The 23392-nt window shown below is 41.8% G+C and overlaps 1 protein-coding gene across 1 annotated transcript in view; it reads left to right on the top strand.

Moving 5' to 3' along the window:
* Nucleotides 1-8345: 8345 nt before the first annotated feature.
* The window catches only part of F2 (coagulation factor II, thrombin), an 86275-nt gene continuing 71228 nt past the window's right edge, over nt 8346-23392 (top strand). The window contains exons 1-4 of the mRNA XM_077461474.1: nt 8346-8504; nt 15087-15247; nt 20192-20216; nt 21750-21803. Coding sequence (XP_077317600.1) covers nt 8405-8504; nt 15087-15247; nt 20192-20216; nt 21750-21803 — 340 coding nt within the window. The 5' untranslated portion in view covers nt 8346-8404. The remainder of the gene's footprint in view (nt 8505-15086; nt 15248-20191; nt 20217-21749; nt 21804-23392) is intronic.

Below are 23392 nucleotides of genomic sequence, written 5' to 3'. Positions count from 1 at the left end.
CAGACATATCGCATACTCTTCAGGAGTACTGGCACTACATGTGCATATGGAGAAGGACGTGGGGGATAAGCAGAGTCCTGAAGTCTACCAGACATGGCAAGATATTAGAGTAGCAAAGGCACCAGCTCAAACAGAAATTTAGGAGCACACTGGATTTCTGGGAAATCAACAGGTATTTGTCTGTACTTTTGGCATTTTGAAATGGATAAAATGTGGATTAAAGGGCTTGCATTGTAAAGATGTACTAAAAAAAATTATTTTTTTGCCCTGACATACTATTAAACACAACTTGTCAGCCTGCATTTAGTTATGAATAGAAAGGGGGGAGTTCACAAGCAGGCCGCGGCTTGCAAAATACTTCAAATAGTAGGACGTATGTTAGGACAGCCCTCCGCTATGACCGCTGTTCAGACTGGTTCACAGACTTTTGGATGCAGTACTAGTTCCAGGCCAGGCACATCATCCAGAGCAATGTTACTTCCAAAATCTGGACATTCTTCTCAGGTTCCTTTAAATATTTGCTGTATTTTGTAATGTGGGGCCCCACTCGTACCCTCCCTCATATCCAGCTCTCTGAACATAGTTCTGACCCTGCTCTTTGGACCCCTGTCCCAACTGTCAGTTCCCTCTTGTCCTAAAGTAAATATTTGCTCTGTTAGATGTGGAAGAGCACACAGCTACATAAAGTTTAGACACTAGATTCTCAAAATTGCAGGGGGAAATTGCATTGCAGTCATATTGCAACAATATAGACCTACAGAGGTCTCTTATGGTAGAACAGATGGAGCAGTGATTGATTCTGCAAGAACTCCATTGCTTATAGCAAACCGTTAAAAGATCCTTTATTCTTCCAGCATGCTATTTAACTTTATTCCTACAATGACATTCATTTCACATTTGAAAACACGGATACATATTCATTAAATTTCTAGTTAATGTGTAGCTACAGTTTGATTTAAAGTGGTTGTAAACTTTAGATATGAACAAAGCATATCTCCAACCATAACCCACCTCATAAACCGATCATTCCACGAAGGGATTGTTCCCAGCATCCTCAAACAAGGCATCGTCAAACCTCTACTCAAGAAACCAAACCTGGACCCTCAGGATCCAAACAACCGTAGGCCGATTACAAGCCTCAACACCATTTCTAAGATCATAGAGAAAGCTGTAGTACATCAGCTACAACTTCACCTGGATACTCACAAACTCCTGGACCCGCTGCAATCAGGCTTCCGCCCGGGTCATGGAACAGAAACAGCTCTCCTCAAGATTTGGGATGACGCCCTCGAAGCAGCAGATGACGGAGAGCCGTGTCTCCTCGTACTGCTAGACCTAAGTGCAGCGTTTGATACAGTAGATCACAATACTCTACTCGTCCGCCTCACAGAAGTAGCCGGAGTCCAAGACATAGATCTCCAATGGTTCGCGTCCTTCCTAGGAAATCGGTCACAGACAGTGAAACTAGGAAACTTCCTCTCCGAAACTCGGGCAGTCACCTGCGGAGTCCCTCAAGGCTCTCCGTTGTCACCCGTTCTCTTCAACATTTACATTCGCCCACTCCTTCAAATCATCAGATGCTCAGATCTCTGCTTCCACTCTTACGCTGACGACACGCAACTTTATTTCCGGATCAATGGAAAAAAAGATCACCAACAACAACTTGAAAACTGCCTCAAATCAATAGAGGACTGGATGACCACCAACTCCCTCCAGCTGAACCAATCAAAGACAGAGCTTCTTATCTTACACCCAAATCATAAGCCTGCAACCAAAACCTCCTGGTCTCCACCAACCGTCTTTGGGCAGACTATCTCCCCAAAGACCAAAGCGAAGAGTCTCGGGGTTATTTTAGACGCACAAATGTCAATGGATGCGCAAATAGGATCTGTAGTCAGTCGATCTCACCATCTGCTGCGCATGCTTTGCAGACTCATCCCTTTTATCCCAAAGAATGACAAAGCAGTGGTAGTTGGAACAATCATTAATTTACGACTGGACTACGCAAACTCGCTTTACATAGGATTACCACAATATCAACTTGCGCGATTACAACTGATCCAAAACACAGGAAAAAAACCCTGGGAATCCATTTCTCCTTCACTGAGGAGCTTACATTGGCTAACCGTAAAAAATCGGATCACGCTCAAGACCCTTTGCCTCACCCACAAATGCGTGCATAGAGAAGCTCCGCAATACCTAATGGAGAAAATAAATCATTACACACCAAACCGCAGTCTTCGATCAGCCAACAAAAACCTCCTCCTCGTGCCCAAAGCCCGGTATAAATCCAAGGGTGATCGGAGATTCGCTGTCCAAGGGCCTCGGCTATGGAATGCTCTACCAATCAACATCCGCCTGGAAGAAAATCACCTGGCTTTTAGGAAAAAACTCAAGACCTTCCTCTTTTAGCAGATGATCAAAGCTCGCCACAGCGCCTAGAGGCGATTCAGTTCGCATTGTGCGCTATACAAGTATTTCATTCATATCCCCCTATAATGTGTACTTGTCTCAATTAAAAGAACATCTCTGTCTACTGCTTTGTTCCTCTGCTATCGGCATGAATCACTTCTGACAATTTTTTCTAATACCAAGAAAAAATGGCGACAGGGGAGGAAACTCCAGCTGATTGCAGAGTGTAACTTCAGCTCTCCACCCCCTTTTTTCTGAACACTCAAATAAGCTTATACATTCTGGACTTAGCGGATAGAGAAGAAAAGACTGCAGATAGACAGAGACAACTTATGTAGGTGGATTTGTTTCATCTCTGTTTATCAACTGAGGAAAGTCAGTTCACTGGGTATTTGTAAGGCTTTATAACCACTTTAACCACTTCATCCCCGAAAGGTTTACCCCACTACATGACCAGGCCATTTTTTGCGATACAGCACTGTGTTACTTTAACTGACAATTGCATGACGATGTACCCAAATAAAATGTATGTCCTTTTTTTACCACAAATAGAGCGTTCTTTTGGTGGTATTTGACCACCTCTACAGTTTTTACCTTTTGCGCTATAAATAAAAATACCGGCAATTTTGAAAAAAACAAAACAATATTATTTACTTTATGCTATAAAACACACCCAATAAAAATGTTTAAAAAAAAATCAAATGTATTCATCAGTTTAGGCCAATATGTATTCTGCTACATATTTTTGGTAAAAAATAAATAAAATACCCAATAAGCGCCTTTATTGATTGGTTGCGTCTACAAACTATGGGATAGATTTCAGGATATATTTTTATTTTTTTACTAGTAATGGCGGCGATCAGTGAATTTTAGCGGGACTGCGATATCGCAGCTGACAAATCGGACACATGGTCGGGGTGTAGTGTGGCCAGTGTCAGTCTGGGTCCCGCCCCCTCTCTGCTCCTTCCTTATATTCAGCGGAGTGGCCAGCACAGCCATTTGTCTGTGTACAATCAGCTGTGCGCTGCTCAGGGGGATCGGGGCTGGATCGACACTGCAAGAGAAGAAAAGCAGTGACCGCAGCCCGGAGTTGGATCCGGCAGCCCCTGTCTGCAATCTGGGGACAAAACCGAGGACGGTCTTGGACGGGGAACAGGGTCCTCAGACCAGGGACTGTCCCCGGAAACCCGGGGACTTCTGGTCACCGTATGTTAAAGGGAAATAATGCTCTCTCCCTGGCTCACAAATGGGCCCCAATGAAAATCCCAAATTGTCCTGAATTCTCCTGAACTGTTCTAGGATTTTGTTAAACAAACAAAGCCATGTTCCAGAGATTGCTGGAACACACAGGTGGATCTCCTGTATGCAGGCACTGACTGAAAAAAGGATCTCCTGCCTTACAATGTCTGCATAGTTCCTGCGGTGACATCACAGTATGGTTTGTACTAAAAAAAGAGGGGATTGGGGAAATTGGGACTTTGAGTGAAGCCATGGCTGGGTAGAGTCATGTGCCTCCATCCCTATCATTTGAGAACAAAAGCGTCACCGCGGCAAGGAGCAGCGGTGGTGCAACAAAGAAGAAAGTGGGACTTTAAATGAAGTTCAGGATGACTGTGTGAGTAAAAAAATGAGTAAAATGGTGGAAAATAAAGATTTAATGATGCATAAAAACAAGTTTACATACAATTCATTCCATGTACACAGAAATGCATCCATAACATGAAGCCAATTTGTAACCTGGCAATAATTGATAATAACATGTTTACAACCATTGATATTCGAGATAAAACAAGAGGGGCCACCATACTCATAGTTGGATACATACGTTGAGATAATAACATCTGCACTGTCCACATTTTTGTCATCCTGAGCTTCATTTAAAGTCCCACTTTCTTCTTTTTTGCACCACCGCTGCTCCTTGCCGCGGTGACGCTTTTGTTCTCACAGCATGGTTTGTGTCTGTGGATTTCTACCTCACTGCCTGTCACTGTCTGTTGATTGGGGATCCTCCACTTGTAGGGGTAGGCTAGTGGTACCTGCTCCATGTCAACCTCCTTGTTGGCCACTAAGTGTGGGTCACATAGGAGGCCTACCCTGGGGTGGATTCTTCTGGGCTGTGCTAGGCACCTTGGATAGGGTCACTGCCTTACACATGAGGTACCTTTAATCTAACAGAGGACTGAATGCTAGTTAACTCCCTCAATGTTAATTTACACCACAATGGTCACTGATGTATTTAAGAGGGACACACTGAGCCAAAGCCCCCTCTACCTGTCCAGCGTATTTCTGCTACCGCATTACCAGTAACGGATAGGGGCCCCACGTGTGCCTAGCGCAGGCTCTATCCATCCATTCACTTAACTCTTTTTCTTCCATACCTGTGCACACACTGAGGACCTCTGCGGTTCTGATCTGCTCCTGTTGCTATGGGAGATGGACCTCCTCATGGAGAGAGTGCCAACAACTCCTCTTCCTGCAAGAGGCTATCCCACGTGTCACATTTACACACTTACGACAGGCTGCATGTGAAAACTATTAAAATAAAATATTAAATATTAAAATATTTTCCCCTGTTTTAACTTTTGTACCACTGTCTTCATATCCCAATGCTTGTACTGACCTGAACTGTAGACTATGTGTGCCGGGTTACTTGCATTACACCTCTTGAGTAACTTCAGATCAGGCAAGGACAAAGTTTCAAAAACTATACTGAAAATTTTCAACATACAGAACAAAGTGCAGTCTCTTCCTAACATCTGTAATCCCTAGCTAAAGTGCATTATGGCAGAGCTCCAGTCTTAGTATCTTTGGGTAAATTGTAGATCTCAGTGATCTTGTACTCTGTTAAAGGCTCTTTATCCATAGATACTCAGACTTGGCAGTAAGCTGGATGGAGGCACTCCAGTAACGACAGCATGACTTGTATTATGCACACCCCATCATCAACCACATCCCAATATCTCTCTCTGGACCAGATCCATTTCCCTTTTTTTCATAAAGCAACAGGATCAGTGGGTTGGACCCAAGAAAAGCCCTGGAAGCACATTAACACTAACCCTAGTGGCTGAGGCAGCACTAAACTCAACTTGCTTCCACACTGACCACCAATATCTGCGAAGGGGGGAACCACATATTCAAATAGGTGCAGGAGAACTATTAGACGTTCATGTGTACTCAGATGAAAAGTTCTAGTGGATGAGGTGGCTCCGAAACAGCAAGGCTTCCCTTAAAGAGCACCCAACAGTAGCTTAAACCATAGAAATACAGAAAGGATCGCCAGACCAATACTGGATGAAAGAGTCAAAGATAAGTCATATAAAAATAGCTTAGGGGAATCAGAGGGTGGACCTCCCACTGACAACCAATGCCTGGGAAGGGAGAAAGGTACGTATAGCTCACTGACCACCAGTGCCTGGGTGGTGGTTCTTTCCCTGTCCACTAATGCCTAGTAGGGAGGAGGGATCTTCACCTATCACAAATGCCTTAAAATTTATACCTCACTGACCATCAGTACTTTCTCCAAATTACACTAAAATGGGAATGTAGAGGATGGTGATGGTGCCATCACTGCCAATCGCCACCAATACTGGGCCTTTTTTCTAGCACCAACCAGCTAGTAGCATCATGGCATCCGTGCATTTTATAAGCTATGCAGTTAGTTACATACTTCTGACTGCTGTACTGTATACTCTTTTAGGTGTAATCCTGAACACTGCACTCTGTATTGTACAGTATGTTGTACATTGTCTGCTGGTTTCTATGTAGTACCCAAATATTTTAAAGCTGAACTATACTTGCCCCCCACTCCAGACATGCATTGCTCAGGAGCTCCCTGACTGCTGCTAATATCTCCAGCCAGTCTTCCAGGTTCCGATCTATGGTTGTCTTGATTGACCAGATCAAGATGATGTCACTCCCATGTATGAGGGAGAATTGATTCATCTCAGCAGATGCTCAAATTAATAATAGGCAGAGTTAATAGAACTAAGGGGCTGTCACAAGGCTCTCATCAGGAAAGCCCAACAATGCCCGCCCTAACCGCTCAGCTGCTCCATTCACAGAAGCTGTACTACAATCTATGAATGGTGGATGGGCAGATAATTGATAGTTCTGCCCCCTCCATTCACAGATCGCTTTTCATTCATAAAAGCTGTAGTATATGGATGGAGGGGGACATGGAAGTAGGAGGATTTCACCTAAAAAAAAAGAAGAGGCATCAACACAAGGGACAAATTCTACTGACATTAAAGAGGGATTCCGCCCAAAAAAAAAATATTAAAAGCCAGCAGCTATAAATACTACAGCTGCTGACTTTTAATAAATGGACACTCACCTGTCCCGGGTTCCAGCGATGCCAGCAGCCGAGGCCGATCGACCGCTCGTGCCTCGGCTGCTGCCGCCGCCATTCTAGGTGAGGGAATCAGGAAGTGAAGCGAATCGGCTTCACTTCCCGGTTCCCTACTGCGCATGCGCGAGCTGCGCCGCGCAATAGGAAATCTCCGCGCTGTCACTGGGACCCGTGTGTGTCCCAGCAGACAGCGCGGCAGGGCAGGAAATGGCGTAGACTCCCGTGGGAGTCTATGCCCGGAAGTGGGTGAAAATACCTGTCTTTGACAGGTATCTCCACCCCCCTCCCCCCTGAAAGGTGTCAATTGTGACACCGGAGGGGGGGGGGTTCCGATCAGTGGAGGTTCCACTTTAGGGTGGAATCCCGCTTTAAGTAATGTTCCTTGTGCTTATTTTTCTTTTAGCTACACTTATGCCCCATACACATGATCTGACTTTCCGACAACAAAACCGTGGAATTTTGTTTGAAGGGCGTTGGCTCCAAATTGTCTTGCATACGCACGGTCACACAAATGTTGGCCAACAATTACGAACGTAGTGACATACAGGACGAACGGCGAGCCAAAAAAAAATGAAGTTCAATAGTCATGTGATATCTCCATTATGAACGCTAGTTTTACAAGACCGAGCCCTTATGACTTGTACTTGATTCTGAGCATAAGTGGACTTTTGTGCGATGAACTTGTGTACACACGATCAGAAAGTCTGACAACAAAAATTTGTTGGCGGAAAATTTGTGAACCTAGCCAACATTTGTTGGCGGAAAGTCCGACAACAAATGTCCTATACACACGGTTGGACTCTCCGCCAACAAGCTCACATCCAACATCTGTTATCGGAAAATCCGATCGTGTGTATGCAGCATTAGACTTTAACTCAAGTTGCGTAGTCTTGATCCACTTTTGTCACTATTCGCAAACCCGCCCTGTGAAATGCCATGCAGCCATTGCTGGCATACATAAAGACTGGAAGAGAGTGCAAAAAAGTGTCGGAAAATGAGCATCATTGAGATGCACCAAATTATTAAAAAAATTGCAAAAAACAAGATTTAAAAATTTTTTTTTTTAAACAGCATTGGCTTGTATTTATAAGTAGACTTATATAAGTAGACTCTAGCCAAAAAACATTTGGTTTGTAAAATCACCGTATATCATAGACAATTGCCATTTAAAAAAATAAAATAAAAATTCTTGTTTTTTGCCAGCCAAATTGCTTCTCAACTATTATGTAGAATGATTGAATTTCATACTTGCCTGTACTTTTAACATAAGAAAATGTAAAACCATTTGTAAAAAATATTCTCTATTTTTCATCGGGCCACAGTTACTTTTGCCTTTTACTGAGGGCCCCCAAGTCATAGCAGGCTGGAAAGTGATCAGTCTAGCCAACTTCTGAACAATAGATGACACTCTAGGGGTAATAGATGCAAATTGGATGTGAGATGAGAGGGTCTGGACTGATGCTTGGTGTATGCAGTTAAGCCCAGTAATGTTAATATATTGGCCTCAATGTTTGCTGGTCAATGTGTAACCGGTCCTGACCCCAGTGGCAGGGTGGTGGGGGAGGGAGAAAGGCCAAAGGAAGGTTTGTGTTTTTCTGACCTGGCTGATCTTCTACAGCTCTTAGTGAAGTGGTAGTTGTGGGGATGCAGCGCACTGAATTTTCCCCCACCATGCCACACAGAACAATGATACTATGGGGGATTGCCTTAGCCTTCCTGTTACCTCCAGCTCTGGGACAGAATGGTAAGGACACTGCTTGGGTTGTATTGAAACATCTTCTGAATCATCTCTCTGTTTGTAGAGCAATGCAAGGGAATGGGATTTGTCTGTCAGGCTCTAATGTCTAGCATCGTCTTCCAGTAGATTGGTAAAGGATTTGCGAAGGTGTTTTCAGGATTGGGCATTTTAGTTTTAACCGATGAAAAACTAGTTATTAGGTGCAGGAGAGACAAGAAATTTCGTAAAACATGCGTTTTCAGGCATTTTCCAGGCACCCCAATTGAATTTTATAGGAGCCAAAAACATGTAACCCCCAAAGAAACACGTATACTTTTTCGTGCTTCGATCATGCCAAATGACATGATACTTAGGTGTGAATAGGCACGGTTGTATATAATGGGAATCTCGGTGCTGAGCATTGAAGTGTTTCAGAAAACAGACTTCAAATGGTGTTAATAGGGTCCTATTGTAAAAGAAGCAAGCTGTGTAATGTTGTATTGACTAAACTGCTAGCATTTCTTTGTATATGTAGTTGCTGTTAAAACTGGCCATACATGGATCAAAATTCAACAGGGACAGGACAAATTTCGATCCATGTATGACCACTGTGGTTGAACAGAAGTTGATCTACTGATTGACTTCTGTTCACTTGCCCTGTTGGAAAAAAGCTGTTTGATTAGCTCTGCATCTAATCTGTGTATTCCAATGGCAGGGAAGTTCTCCTCACTGGTCGGATACAAGGACACAGTGGGGAACATTCCCCTGGACACCTAGACTGTGTGGATGTAGGAATCCGTTCTTGTTTTTTATTTTTATTTTTTGAATGCTGGTTGAGTGAAAAATAACAGACTCATCTATGACCAGCTCAAGTCACATACTGTTCAGGCTTACTGCGACAAAGTACCCCATAATATCTTGTAAGTGGGCTTAAGCACCGTATAGCAATATGGTGTGACCAAATCCCCATATTTTTTGATGATGTTTTTTTGAAAATGTCTAGGTGTTTTAAAAAGCCTTTCTGAAAGTAAATGTTAGTTTTGCATGTGTGCTCTGTAATATTTTTGTTATACTGTTCAGGCTTGTCACATTTCCTAGGAAGTTCTGGTGCTTCAGACATTACAATACGAAATGATGGTGTCACATTTTTCTGATAAAGGAGGACAACTGGTCATGTTTGATTTAGGATATAGTAAAGAAGAATGCAGTCATTCATAGTGATAAGTTCAAAGCTTCTTTACATTGGAGGTTATAAAATTCAGGATGAAATATGGAGATCATTATTATTTGAGGAAAATTATGTCAAATAGACATTTTATATAAGCAGCTTGAGCTTTGCTGGGGCATCTTCGTGCAGCAACTCTAGATAAAGTAAAGACCTGACAGAATTGATGGAATTGTTCCTTTACTGGTCAGTTTCTATAGGATGACCAGTATACACCAGTATTCCATTTTTTAGGGTGGGCTGGGTTTTTTTTAGTGGAGCCATAAGCCCTAATGGGTTTAATTTTCTAAACAGGGGCAGAAGAGGAGTGTCGATGGGTCTATGATATCATAATGTTCTTGATAAGAATAGGAGATACTTCTCCCAGCAATCCATCCATCATTTGAGCTAGCCATACACCTGTAAAATTCTGTTAAAAAATTTTCATTATTGGAACAATTATTCAATTTTTTTAATGGTCAGTTTGGTCAAATTAATGTTCTTTGTCTACCAAAGTGACAGAAAAATTTGAAGGAGCAGGAAGGAAACATTTTCTTATACTAACTACATTTTAATTCGGGTTTTGGCTTGGGAAAAATCATGTATATTGTAATAAAACCTGTTTAATATGGCTGGGATTTCATTTAAAAAGCAGGTCTGGACACAATTGTAAGGGCTATTTAAAATTGTATAGGCTTATAAAATTAGTTGACTCAATGAGGGTAAGGAAAAAAGAATGATTTTTCTACGAACATTCGAGTTAAACTCTAAAGCCGCGTACACACGGGCAGACTGTCTGGCCAACTTAGTCCGTCGAAACACATTTCAGCGGACAGTCCGCTCGTGTGTGGGCTTCAGCGGACTTTTTCAGCGTGCAGTCTGGCGGACTAAGTATTTCGGAATTTCCGTAATATTGTCCGTCGTACTTTGGTTTCAGCGGACAATCCGCTCGTGAGTAGGCTAGTTCGACGGACTAAGTATGGCGCATGCTCAGAAAGGATTTACACGGCGAAAGGTTGCATTGCTGTGTATTGGACTTCCTATTTCTAGTCCCGTCGTACGTGCTGTACACGTCATCGCGCAAACTTTTGACGGACTGTTTGTGCATCCGTGTGTGGTCAAGTCCGTTCATTCGAAAGTAGGACGGACTGTCCGTCGGATTGTCTGAAGGACTAAGTTGGCCATACAGTCCGCCTGTGTGTACGCGGCTTTAGATGGCCATCTTTAGATTCAGATCTGGCTTGAGAATTCTATTTATGATTGGTGGATATCGGTAAAGAACTCCTGGTCTTAAGCTTGCCATACAAGGAGTGAATAACCTGATGAACAGGCTGAAATTCACTCCATGGGTGGCACCGTCGGCCACCTACCGCCCAACTTTTCTCAATTGAAGAATCGAAGAAGCCGGATGGAAAATTGGCATCCAAGCAGCACCTGCATCCAATCAGATACAGCCACTGTTTGGGTATTTTGGCAACTTGCAGGTCTTCAGAGGTTGATTTTCCCATCCTTACTATCTAGCATGGATGGAGAAATCTGTGCACGAGTATGACATACTTGTTGGTAGGGGCATGTCACCCTGCATGGGTTTGAGCCTGGTTTCCTGATGTCCAGAAGATGTTCCATAGACTTGTTTTGCTGATATTTTCTGTCACCCTCCATGCAGTACAGAGTCTACCACACATCACAATGTACACAATCAAGAAAGTGTTCTTTGAACATTGTGCAATAGAGGCCTGTGGTGTAATTCAGCGATCAACACCCTTGCTATTGCTGCCAGCCCCAGAAGCAGCAGCATCCTACAATTTAGTAAAAATCTGGATCTTAATCCTCTCTAATCTGGATGTTTAAAGTGTATGTAATCCAAAAAACAGAAATTAGATATAGATGTGCCATAGCCTACACTTGCAGCCTGCAGTTCAAACCTAGCCCAAGGCAACCTTTGTCAATGTTTTTACCATGGATGAACTCGTGAAATAACTCTATGGGCTCAGGGAACCCTTCCTAATAATTAGTATATCTACAGTTCACAGTATATTAGGCTACCTGTCCACTAGCCTACCCTGACCATGGCGGTGGGAAAATGAAAAACATGTCAAAAACTCAAATTGCAATTTTGCAGCTATTTGCGTTTTCCCACGACGGTGGTCAAAATGTTCCTATCCTGAACACGATTCTTCTGTGTTCAGGAGAGGGGGGTCTAATCTTACCTAATCGCGGCAGTGTCTAAACTCTGCTAAAAGCCTATATGTACATGGACATAGGCTTTTATGCAGTTGACTTTAGTAGCCAAAAGCTTCTAAACTCAAGTTTAGGAGGTGCCATGAGCTGCTAATGTACATAAAACCTTAGTGTGGTGGTCAGTGGGAAGAATGCTCTTTACATTTGTGGCCAGTGGGAAGAATCCTCCTCTTACAGATAGCTAATAAGATCATTAGTGCCAGTGGGAATTTTTCTGAGCTCCAGAAATGGATCATTATTCAAGGAGCTCCTACCAGCCTAGGGGTACCACAAAAGCCTGGTTGGGAAAGGCTGACCTAGGGTGGCAACATTGCTCCTCCAGAGATATAGTGTAATGAGCGAGCGCTGTCATTTTCAGACTGAAAGTGTGTTACTGGCAGAATCACCAGGTGAAAATAAAGGGAAAAAGCCTGAAAAAAAAAAAAAAAAGACAATAAATGCAGCAACTACTTCTAAGGACTAGTAAAGCAGAAATACATGATATATTTGGTTTTGTGTTTAGGGCCCATTCACACTAAGCCCTTGTACACACGGTCTGACATTCCGATGGACAATGTCTGATAGGACCGTGTTGTCGGATAATCCGACATTGTGTGGGCTCCACCGGACTGTTTCCGTCGGAGTATCCGACGGACCAAGTTTTCCAGCTGGGCTATAAAATTTTCCGACAACATGACCCGATCGGACTTTGTCTGATCATGTGTAGAGAATTCCGATCGGACAAAGTGCCACACATGCTCAGATCAAATTCCTAGACCAAAGCTATTGGCTACGAGCGTGAACGTAGTCCGGTCCTAACGAAATAACGTCATCACGTTAAGTACGATCGGATTTTCTGACAAATTTGTGTATACAACAGTTTCGGACAAAATCCGTCGGACAAAATCCGACGGATTTGGTTGTCGGATTATCCGACCGTGTGTACAAGGGCTAAGAACTACATGTGAATTGCACAAGACAGTTTTGTGCAGTGAATTTCAGTCCATTCATTTTGAATGTGCTGAAATCGCAGAGCACCAAACATAGTGCATGCACTACTTTTGGAAATGCGCTGCAACTGGATCACATGGTACTTTTGGACCATGCGATCCGGTGTGGGCAAACACACTGTGTTTGTGACCTGCATTTGGGGTAACGTTGCACTGACACCTGCTGCAGATTGCAAGGGCAGTGCGATTTGAATTCGGTGCAGGTAAACGGCACAGAAGGTGGATTTCCTGCACAGCATTCTAGTGTGAACGGGCCTTTAGAGCATTTTAATAATTTCTTGTATAGATAGGATAGATAGATAGGTTTTCTTCATGTATAGTATAAATCTTTTCACAATAAATATTGAAGCAGGTAAGACACTTTAAGATTACCACATTTGTACACATCTAAAAATGTAAACGTTCCATTTAGTCTCGTGGCCCTCCTGGGTTATTCCTAAAGTGTATCTAAAGCCTGCTACACAATAAAGCTGACCGCTCCGGTCGGAATCGCTGTACTAACCATCCGACATTAGCATACCTCCCAACTTTTTGAGATGTGAATGAGGGACGCCTATCAGCAAAAGTATGCAGGCATAGGACACACCTCTTGACACGCCCCCTTAACGGAGAATTGTACAAAAAAAAAAAAAAAAATTGGTTAAACCCACAAGCGCTTTTTTTTTACCAATGCTATTCCTTTATATTGGCTTTTGGAATTTACAAATGCAGCAATTTAGAAATCAGATGAAAGGTTTAGCGCTGGAAAACACTTTTTGATAGATAAAAAGTGCATTTTGTACACAACTCTATAGATCAGACCAAAATGAGGGACAAATGAGGAGGAATGAGGGACAGAGGGACATTGCTCTAAATCAGTGACAGTCCCTCAAAATCAGGGACAGCTGGGAGCTATGCATTAGTACAGCGGTCTCCCCCGCTGGTCTGTTGTGTTCTGACAGGCTGCTGGTTTTCCAGCATGCATGGTCGACAGAAGCTGGCTGTATGGAGTAGAATTAGAACCCTTGTCAGGATTTTTTATTTTTTTTGTCTGTGTCCCCACTGGAGAGATTCAACCTCTTTATTTGTTCATTGTCATTGGGACAGAAAGCAATTAAAAATCCAAAATCTTACAATTGTTACCTTAATAGAAGCAAAAGACATCTTTAAATATTTTTCATATCTTTCATGTGGACACATGCTCCGGTGACAAGTTTCTCTGGGACAGAATATAAAGGGAGATCAATCCATGGGATTTAAAAACAAAACAAAAGAATTGCAGGGATTCTAACCACCCCTATTAAAACAACTGTTGGTTTTAGATATGCTTAGCGCTTTTTTTTTTTATTTTATCAAGTGAAGAGTGAGATGCAACTCAATAAACTTCAGTCAAAACTGATGTTTTGTACATGCTGGGATGTAAATGCAAAGAGGTTTTAAGGCATCAGCACAAAAGATTTAAAACATTGCGAAAAGAGTATTTCATTTAAAAAAAAATTACAGTTGTTTATGGTACGCAATGCTTTAGCAAACTATGGGTCAATGTATAACCAAGAGCTATCTGCTCTCTGCTATATGCAGTGTTTACTTCACACCATGATCTTCATTTTATTGCCCATTCATAAAATGTAGGCCATGGTGTAGAGCCTGCAATATGGCACAGAGTTCCCTCTGCTTAGCACAATAATTGAAGGACTCCTTTGACAGGTCCTATGGCTGGGTTTTCCTCGTGGCTTTTTTCCCCCAGATAATTATTATATATTTCATATAATTGCACCTATTTAAAAAATGGTCCATATCACTTCTTAAGTTTTGGACAGATTGGGTGTGATCATTTTATCATAATCTAATTCATAACACTTGCTACATATGTGCGCAACAGGGAAGACATGCACAAATTGGTTGAAGACGTTCGCAAAACAGGAAGTGACACAGCTCGCGCAAACTTATTCAGCTGCGAGAAGTAGAATATGAGCTATGAATCAGTCACTGCTTTGACTCACTTTATTTGTGTGTGTAACTTTCAGCTTTAGCTACTGAGCTCTGTAAACAAGCCTAGAAATTGTGAGAAAATAAGCAAATAACACCACATGATGGCTGCTTATAAAAAAACTGCATAATAATAAATAAATTTTACGAAAATATATATAAATCACTTTTATTTCCTATTAAGACTTTTCCATTGTGTCTTCTTAGTGTTCCTCAGCAACCAAGCAGCCTCAACTGTCCTTTCACGCTCAAGAAGAGCGAATTCATTATGGGAGGAGTTGAAGCCAGGAAACATGGAAAGGGAGTGTGTGGAAGAGGTGTGCAACTATGAGGAAGCCAGAGAGATCAAAGAGTCAGATGATACCACGGTAAGATCTATCTGGACACATTTAGGATACAAATATTTACAGTCATAATTGCTAACACTGCACAGATTATACTGTAATATATATGCATGTTCTGGTATATTTGTCTATGCTGTCTCCCTAGGTCAGATGTGTCCCTGTAAATGTCTCTTATTTCAAAACAGACTAATCACTGTCTATGTCCCCATTAAGGAGATTACCCCTCACTTCCTGTGCTATCTTAAACAAGCAGAAAAATATCCCAGTGGAGGACACAGACAGCTTTAAAAAACTGGTAGGGGTTCTAGGCCTTCTCCAATTTATCTAAAACCAAAACCAAAAATTGTCTGAAGTAGGCCTTTTAAATCTAGCAAAATATCTTACTTCAGGTCTTTAAAGGGGGACACTATATGAATTATTCTCCTAGTAATGTGAGAAACCAAATATGTAGAGAACTCAATGTCCAGTTCTTTCGTGTAATAACTTTATTAAGACTCATTATATCCACTAGTTTTGACAAAGTGTTGTTACAAGTGAGAAACTGTTGTTGACTGCATCTTACTATCTGTCATCTGCTATTTGTATTGTATGCACAGCTGCTGCAGCAATAGAGAAGCAATAAATCTTAGAAAGTCCTTCAAGTTAGAGCAAGCTGAAGTTAGAATGCCCCACTTTGTGTAAAATGATAAATTGTATGTATAGCCTAACTTTTTTTTCCTTAGTTTTGCATGGAGTAGGGATGAATTAGAACCTTTGTTAGGTCTGTCTGTGTCTCCTCTGGGTAGATTCACCTTTCATTACAAGCTTCACCCCTGGCAGGTGATACACGCTTATCCAAGGCACAGATTCTAAGTGGCATCTTAGTCTTCACCATAGCAAGGGGTCATGGGTTGGTAACCCTAGTAGCCACTGGGTTTCTTTGCTGCGAGATGTTACCAGGCCGCGGCCTTCAGGATCAATGCATGGGGGGATAGTAGGAACAGAGTGGCTGCAATGAAAAGACAGAATGGCAGCAACCGGACAGGTTGGTTTCCAGGAAGAGATTCAGGTAGGCAGCAGGAAAGGTTTAGTTAGTTTCAAGGCATGGTTCAAAGCAAGCATGGTTGGGAACAAGAAGTGTAGGCAACAGGAACAGTAGATACAACCAGAGTCAGGCAATTCAGAGTGTAGGCAGGTGAAGTCTATTTTCTCCACTGCAGGTGGCACTCAACCATGGCAGCAGAGAAAGTCAAGAGGAACTTGGTTCCTCTATGGTTTCTTGGGTCACTAGGGCAGTGATCTGGTAGGATGCTTACAACCCTTGGGACTCTGGTGGCTATCTTGAGTCAGGCAAAGTCTATTTAAAACCCTGGCTCTTGAGTTTGGCATGCATTTAGGGTGTGGGTAGTGTAGGGACAGGTCACCCATCTGTCAAGGACAGTAATAGTTGCAGAATGAGGTTCTGGATGCTACTTCTCCTGGAAACCAGGCCACATTCTGCCTCTCAAGATAGACTCTGTCAGTTTGGCTGAGATATGCTCTGCTACAATCTACTGTTCATGTTCCTGGCTGGGGTTCCTTCTGCCGGGCGTGTTGTGAATTGTTATATTCTGACTACAATACAAGTTCTTTCTACTGCAACCGGACTGTGTGTGAGTTACTATGGCTGCACCACGCTGCACCCTCCCACAAGTGCAACAACAGAAAAGGCAGAAATCAGTTAATCATTTAGACAAGATAGCTGACAAGAAGTCACAGCACTGGCTGCCGCAGGAAAAATAGTATACATAGTCCAACACGATGAAAACAGTGATTTGACCTTACCGCCAGCTGAGAGCTTACAGAACGCCATTTCTCAGTTCCGGTGTCCCCAATCCACTGCGCATGCGCCCAGCCCAGCCAGCACCCCGCTCCAATGAATTAACCCGCGGCACAAAGGAGAGTGAGGGAGAGGAGCGATGTGTAGGGTTAATGAACAAATTTCAGAGGCATGGCTTTCTTTATCAAGTCAGCTAGATCTTGCAGTGGCAATCCAGGAGAGGAGGCCGAGGTGATTTACATGCCTATAAACATATCACCCAATGTGAGTGTATCGATTTTAAGGTTTTTTTTATTCTTACATTTTAATAAACAATATCACACTAGGGCGGATGTACACTCCCCCTTTGTTAGAAAAGAGTATGCATGCCCTCTCTAGTCTGTGTGCAAGCCCAAATATGTCCTTGACCAACCATGCTTATTCTTAGTTGTGAACTGTCACGCATGCATAACAAGTCACACATGGACAGGACAGGCCCCTGGAGCTACAGTGACACCATCTCTATTTTCATGGTGGCCCCTGGTAGCCAATGTCACTAAGGGCAGATAATAAAACCAGTAACACCAGATTAAGAAGTAAGGGTAAATCTTCCAAGGTGGACATCTGTTCCAGTGACACTTATTGGGAATTCCCTTTACTTATAGAGATTTCCTCTTACTTCTGGTTGTGCTTCCATGAAGTGACAGGGAATCTATGCAACAGGAAGAAAAAGCCTAGCAGGAGTTTTAAACCTTCAGTACTCTATAATTAATAGTGGAAGAGTATACATATTAACTCAGCTACCCATATAAACACATTGGAGTAAGAACAAAAGGTACTGAGGAGGAGCTAGGTGAGAACAGCCCTTCACTCCATGACTCCATGATCGATCCCCACTTGCTTCTCTAATTTCATCTACAAACTTGATATGAAATTGCATGCTTTGGACTACCAAGTATACTTTGCACCAAGGTCTTAAAATCGCTTATGCTGAGACCGGCTGGAGATTTAAAAAAGGTGCCCGTACCCATTCAGGTACCAAAACAGTTCTGCGGGAGCACCTACCCTGTCAGGATCTGTATTATCATGCCTTACTTCAGAAAATGTCTTTAGGGCTACACAGGCCTTAAGTCTCCCCATGGAAGTTAAAGCAATTCTCGAGATAAAATGTTTTAAGTTTTAGATTAGGAAATGATTCAAATCCTGGTCCATTTTTTTTAGCTGTATCAATCATTTTGCTCAGAATTCCCTTCAACAGTAAGTTAGAAGATCTCTGAAAAGTAAAGCTGGGTTCACACATATGTGGATTGGATGTGGATCACCACATCCAATTCGTATGACAGTCAAGTGTGACTGGTTCTCAATGGAGCTGGTTCACACATGTCTGGGGGTGGCTGTGGTCTGGATTGAAAAAGGGTCCAGTGTGTGTTTGGGTCTAGTTCAGGTGCAAATTCAGGCAGAAATTTGGCCCTGAATTGCACCTGAACTGGTGAACAGACATGCACCGGACCCCAGGCACGAGCCTGTAGCTGATCAACCCAGCCTAAAGGAAATTCCTCCTTTGAGAGATGCTACCAGAACAGGTTTTCCCATTGGAAGATTTGCCCTAGAATCCTGTTCCAGAGACCACATTTTGAATTCTGCCTTGGTGACAATGATCACCAGGATAAATAGAGAGGGTGAAGACCCATATAAACATGACATAGGCTCTAACCCATCCCTACTCTATCCAAAACTAAATAAAGTTCATTTCAAAGAGCTGATGACTGTATATTAGTATAAGTGTATACATTATAGCTCATCCTTGATGAACCACTTTGAATACAACCTTAGGCCTTTGTGTTTGAAACCTAGAGGATGGTTAAGTGTATTTCCTATAGCAACCAGTTAAGTTCTATGTGACATTTGATAGAACAATGCCTTGCAGTACTGGGGTCATTGGTTTGAATCCCAGCCAAGAAACTACCTGCATAGAGTTTGCATGTTCTACCTGTTAATCCAGTATTCTTCCACCTTCCAAAAAAGGTAAATTGACCTTAATATGTATGTATGCATGTGAGATAGGAATTTTAGATTGTAAGCTCATTGAATAAAATGCCAGTGCTTTTTAAATACCTGTAATAAATTAAAAAAATAATTCTTCACTGCAGTCTTCCTGGTTTCTGCAGTCAGTCCTTTATATGTAAACTTAAACATAGTGCAGGGCTACAATAAAACATATAAATCACAATGGTAATGTAAAAATTGTGTAAAAATTGTGTAAAACGAATATAAAAAGTTGTAAAATTCCATACTCCTGTTGGAAACAAAAAACGATCCATTATGTGAAAAGTACAGTCCTTTGTGTGAAGAAAGCAGAAGTGCTTCTTGTCCTCTTCCCAATAATGTTCTTTCAGTCAGGAGATACAACATTTATTTGGAAAGATCCACCGTGTGAGAAACATTTGGTGCTTCGTTGCCGCCACCATATTTGCACTCACCAAAAATAAATGGTAAATAAAGCATGACACCATCCACATATTACTGCAAGATCCACTAGGTCTCCACACAATCCAATCGTTACCTTCTCATACAATCTGATGTTCTGCACCAAGTAAAGCCAAGTAAAGCCAAAGGATTCCAAATAATATAGTATAGTAGTTTATTGACTCAATAAAAATAACATACAATGCTGCAGCATACATATAAAACGCTCCAGTAAAACAAGCAATCTCAGCCAGGCTTACTCTGAGGGCCACCAAACCGAAACTTTAGAAGGCGTACCCATGAAGAGGTGTGTGTGCACATGTCAAAAGGAGCCTACATACTGACACTACGCCGTTGCTTCCAGTTCTTTTTTTGTTTCCAAGAAGAGTACAAATGACTGTATTTCACAACTATTTTTTTATATATTCATTTTACACTATTTTATACATTACCATTGTGATTTATATGTTTTATTGTAGCGCTGTACTTTGTTTGATTTTGTTAATTGACAAGGTTGGTGGAGTCACCTTGCATGCAAGTCACTGAGACTTTGGTGCACTGAATTATTTAATGTTTTTTTAAATTGAGTCTATTATATGTGTCGTTATCCAATTTTTCAGTGTGTGTGTGTGGTCCAGTGTGCTGAAAACAGATACAAGTACACGGTGTGCCATCAGAGTTCTATGGTTGTCCCCTTCATAACTATATTTTTTCTTTTTTTACAGAAAATATTCTGGCAACAGTATCAATGTGAGTACAATGTGATTAGTCAAAGCCACCTTAGTTTGTTCAGTTGCTAAATTTCGTCATAGAGAGCAAAGGTCACCATTGGTTCAACCAAGTGGCTTCATCACTTCAAATAAGTATCAGTGATATATTCCAGCATTTGTAGCCACATTGGTTAGGCAGTCACTTTAAAGCCCAACTCCAGGCAACTAAAAAAATATCCTTTGCAGTGGGGTTGTGCTTATACTGCAAGGGCTAATTGCATCTTTTAGATCTAGGGCAGAGGTCTTCAAACTTTCCAAACAGGGGGACAGTTTACTGTCCCTCAGACATTAGGGGGCTGGACTGTGGCCATTGGGAGTAGAAAAGATTCCAACATCAGTGAGAATAAATAGTGCTCCATCTTTGATGTCAGTGGGAGGAATTGTACTCCTTCATTGGTGTTGGTGGAAGGAGTTGTACCCTATCGTTGGTGACAGTGGGAGGAATTATACCCCATCATTGGTGTCTTTTTGCCCAGTTGTTGGTATCATCTGCTCCTCCCTGTTGTTAGATTGGCCTCCAGAGTGCATTCTCCCCAATGCTCCAGGGATCTAGGGTCCTGATCTCATCAAGACCAGTGTGGGGGGGGGGGGGGGGGGGTCCATAGCCCTGCATGGGACATGTTGATGCTATGTGACAGTCCCACCACTGGAGCATGGTGAAGCACCATCTGCCAGGAGAGCAGAGGATCATGTAAGTAAAAGTGTTTCTCCTTTGCCCTGGAGAAAATGAGCAATTAACCCTTGCAGTGAGGACATGGCCTGGGGTTTGGCTTTAAGCCATACAAAAAACACAAATGGTGCACGACCTAGTGCATTGTCCTAGGACCAAAATTTATTGCGATAAAAAAGTAGTAAGTATCGTAATCACAAAGTGTCAAAAACATCAAAGCTCATTGCATAAAATACATCCATTCCTATGACAGAAGATGAAGGTCCAATAGGCTGACGCATTTCAAGGATTTCTCTCTTCTTCAGTGCTTTGACTTTGTGACTATTGGCTTTAAGCCAATCACCATGCTGTCTAAAATGTGTGAAGGTTGATGTTGAGCATTCAAAAACATGACATGACATGTTTGTGAAACCATCCTGTTTTAATTTACTTACTCCAATCACCATGGTACGCTGTGACAGGTGTTAATTGTTTGAGTTGATTGTTTATACTTGGTCAAAGAGGCAAGTGACATGGGAAGCCACATACAGTGAACACACACACAAGAAAAACACAGTGATTACTGCTAGCAGCTATAATAGCCACTGGCAATAATCACATTGTAAAATCAAGCATGCTGATTGTTCCCAAGTTGATTGATTGATCAACTTGGGTACAATCGGCCTGCCTATACATGGTTCGAATCTCTTCCCATCCCTGATGAACCGACCGAGATTCAAACCATCTATGGCCGGCTTTAGCAGGGTTTGGGCATCTTCAGTCATTTCTAAAGGCTTTACTCTTCTATATATGTCTCCTGTGTACTTTGAACTGGTCTAAAATTTATATTTTACTCATCCACAGCATGTCAGCCAGGGAAAACGAAACCCAGGGAGGCACTGCTTGCCTGTCTGCAAGGTAAGACCCTCTGTCAATATTTGCTCTGTACTAGATACATACTGGTTGAAATTTTAAAAAGTCAAGGTGTCTCATACCAGATCTATGGCTCTGCTGTGGCCCAGCTTAGTCCCTGATTCAATAATGGTTGTCTATTTCATCGTTACTGTACTGATGCATCATCTTCATTATTCTGTATTTATGAAACGTGAACCAAGAACTCCTGCACTGCAAGTTAGGATAATTACCCGTTAAGCCAGCATGCTTTAACTAATGTTTTTGTAGCTGCATTGCTGAGTACATAGCTTAACTGCTGAACTGCATAAATACATTCTCAGTATTCAGATGAAATGCATGCAGAATGTTCTTTTTTCACATATTACGCTGGCAAAATTGTGTCCACAGGTATTCTGTACCAGCGTTATAAATTGTCCTGCATGGCAGCAATATAAGGGGCCTATTTATAAAGAATGCCACTGGTTGATGAAAATATAATTTAGAATTCGAAGTGATGAGACTTCTGCACTACTATGAGTGACTCTTCAAAAAAGATAGTAATCACCTATACCAAGATGTGGCAGAGGTTGCTTCTTGACACCAATATGTGTTCCCTACAAGAGAAAAGATGAAGCGCTACTTCCCCAAACCGTGAAATAATAACTATCTCACAACTCAAAAATAAACCATATATATATATATATATATATATATATATATATATATATATATATACCTAAACAATAGTGGTGGTACACCCAAATAGCAACACTCACAATTCAAAGTTTAGAGCAAAGATTTGTGTATAACTAAACAATAGTGGTGGTAACCCCCAAATAGCATCATGCGATAATTATAATAGAAGTAATAATACAGTGACAATATTAAGGGGGTTGTAAAGGTTCGTTTTTTATTTTCTAAATAGGTTCCTCTAAGGTAGTGCATTGTTGGTTCACTTACCTTTTCCTTCGATTTCCCTTATAAATGTTTTTTTTTCTTTGTTTTCTTTGTCTGAATTTCTCACTTCCTGTTCCTCCTCAGTAAGCTGTTCAGTAAGCTGTTCTGGCTGACTAACCACCAGCTCAGATGATGGTGAGAAGTTTACTGAGGAGAAACAGGAAGTGAGATATTCAGACAAAGAAAAAAAACATTTAGAAGGGAAATCGAAGGAAAAGGTAAGTGAACCAACAATGCACTAGCTTAGAGGAACCTATGTAGAAAATAAAAAACGAACCTTTACAACCCCTTTAAGCAATAAAGTTAGAACACACACTAGAATTCAAAACCAATTAAAGTGAATGTGACAATTCTCCAGTCTCCAGTGACCCATAAATGCCATCAGTGTAATTTTAAAGTATTAGAAATTGCATCAAGTCTATTCAATAGGTGAACATGCCAGAGCATCCATGATCATAATCACGAGCCAAGTAGTACACTTCTGTGAGTACTGTGTTCTTCACTTATGGATAACAAGTGCCCTCCACCAGTCTAACTATGTTCTCACCTCCCAGGGAGACTCTGCAAAGGATCTATATACTCCTTCCCCTTGGGCATATAAATCCAGTGGTTGGCAGCTTCCCTGTTGGTCCTGGGACTCGTATTCACCTTATGCA

The sequence above is a fragment of the Lithobates pipiens genome, unplaced genomic scaffold, assembly GCF_037356315.1.
Source record: "Lithobates pipiens isolate NorthernLeopardFrog02 unplaced genomic scaffold, aLitPip1_a1.2 Scaffold_10, whole genome shotgun sequence".
Lineage (NCBI taxonomy): Eukaryota > Metazoa > Chordata > Amphibia > Anura > Ranidae > Lithobates > Lithobates pipiens.
The sequence above is the reverse complement of the archived record's forward strand: the minus strand, read 5'-3'. Positions and strand labels throughout refer to the sequence as shown.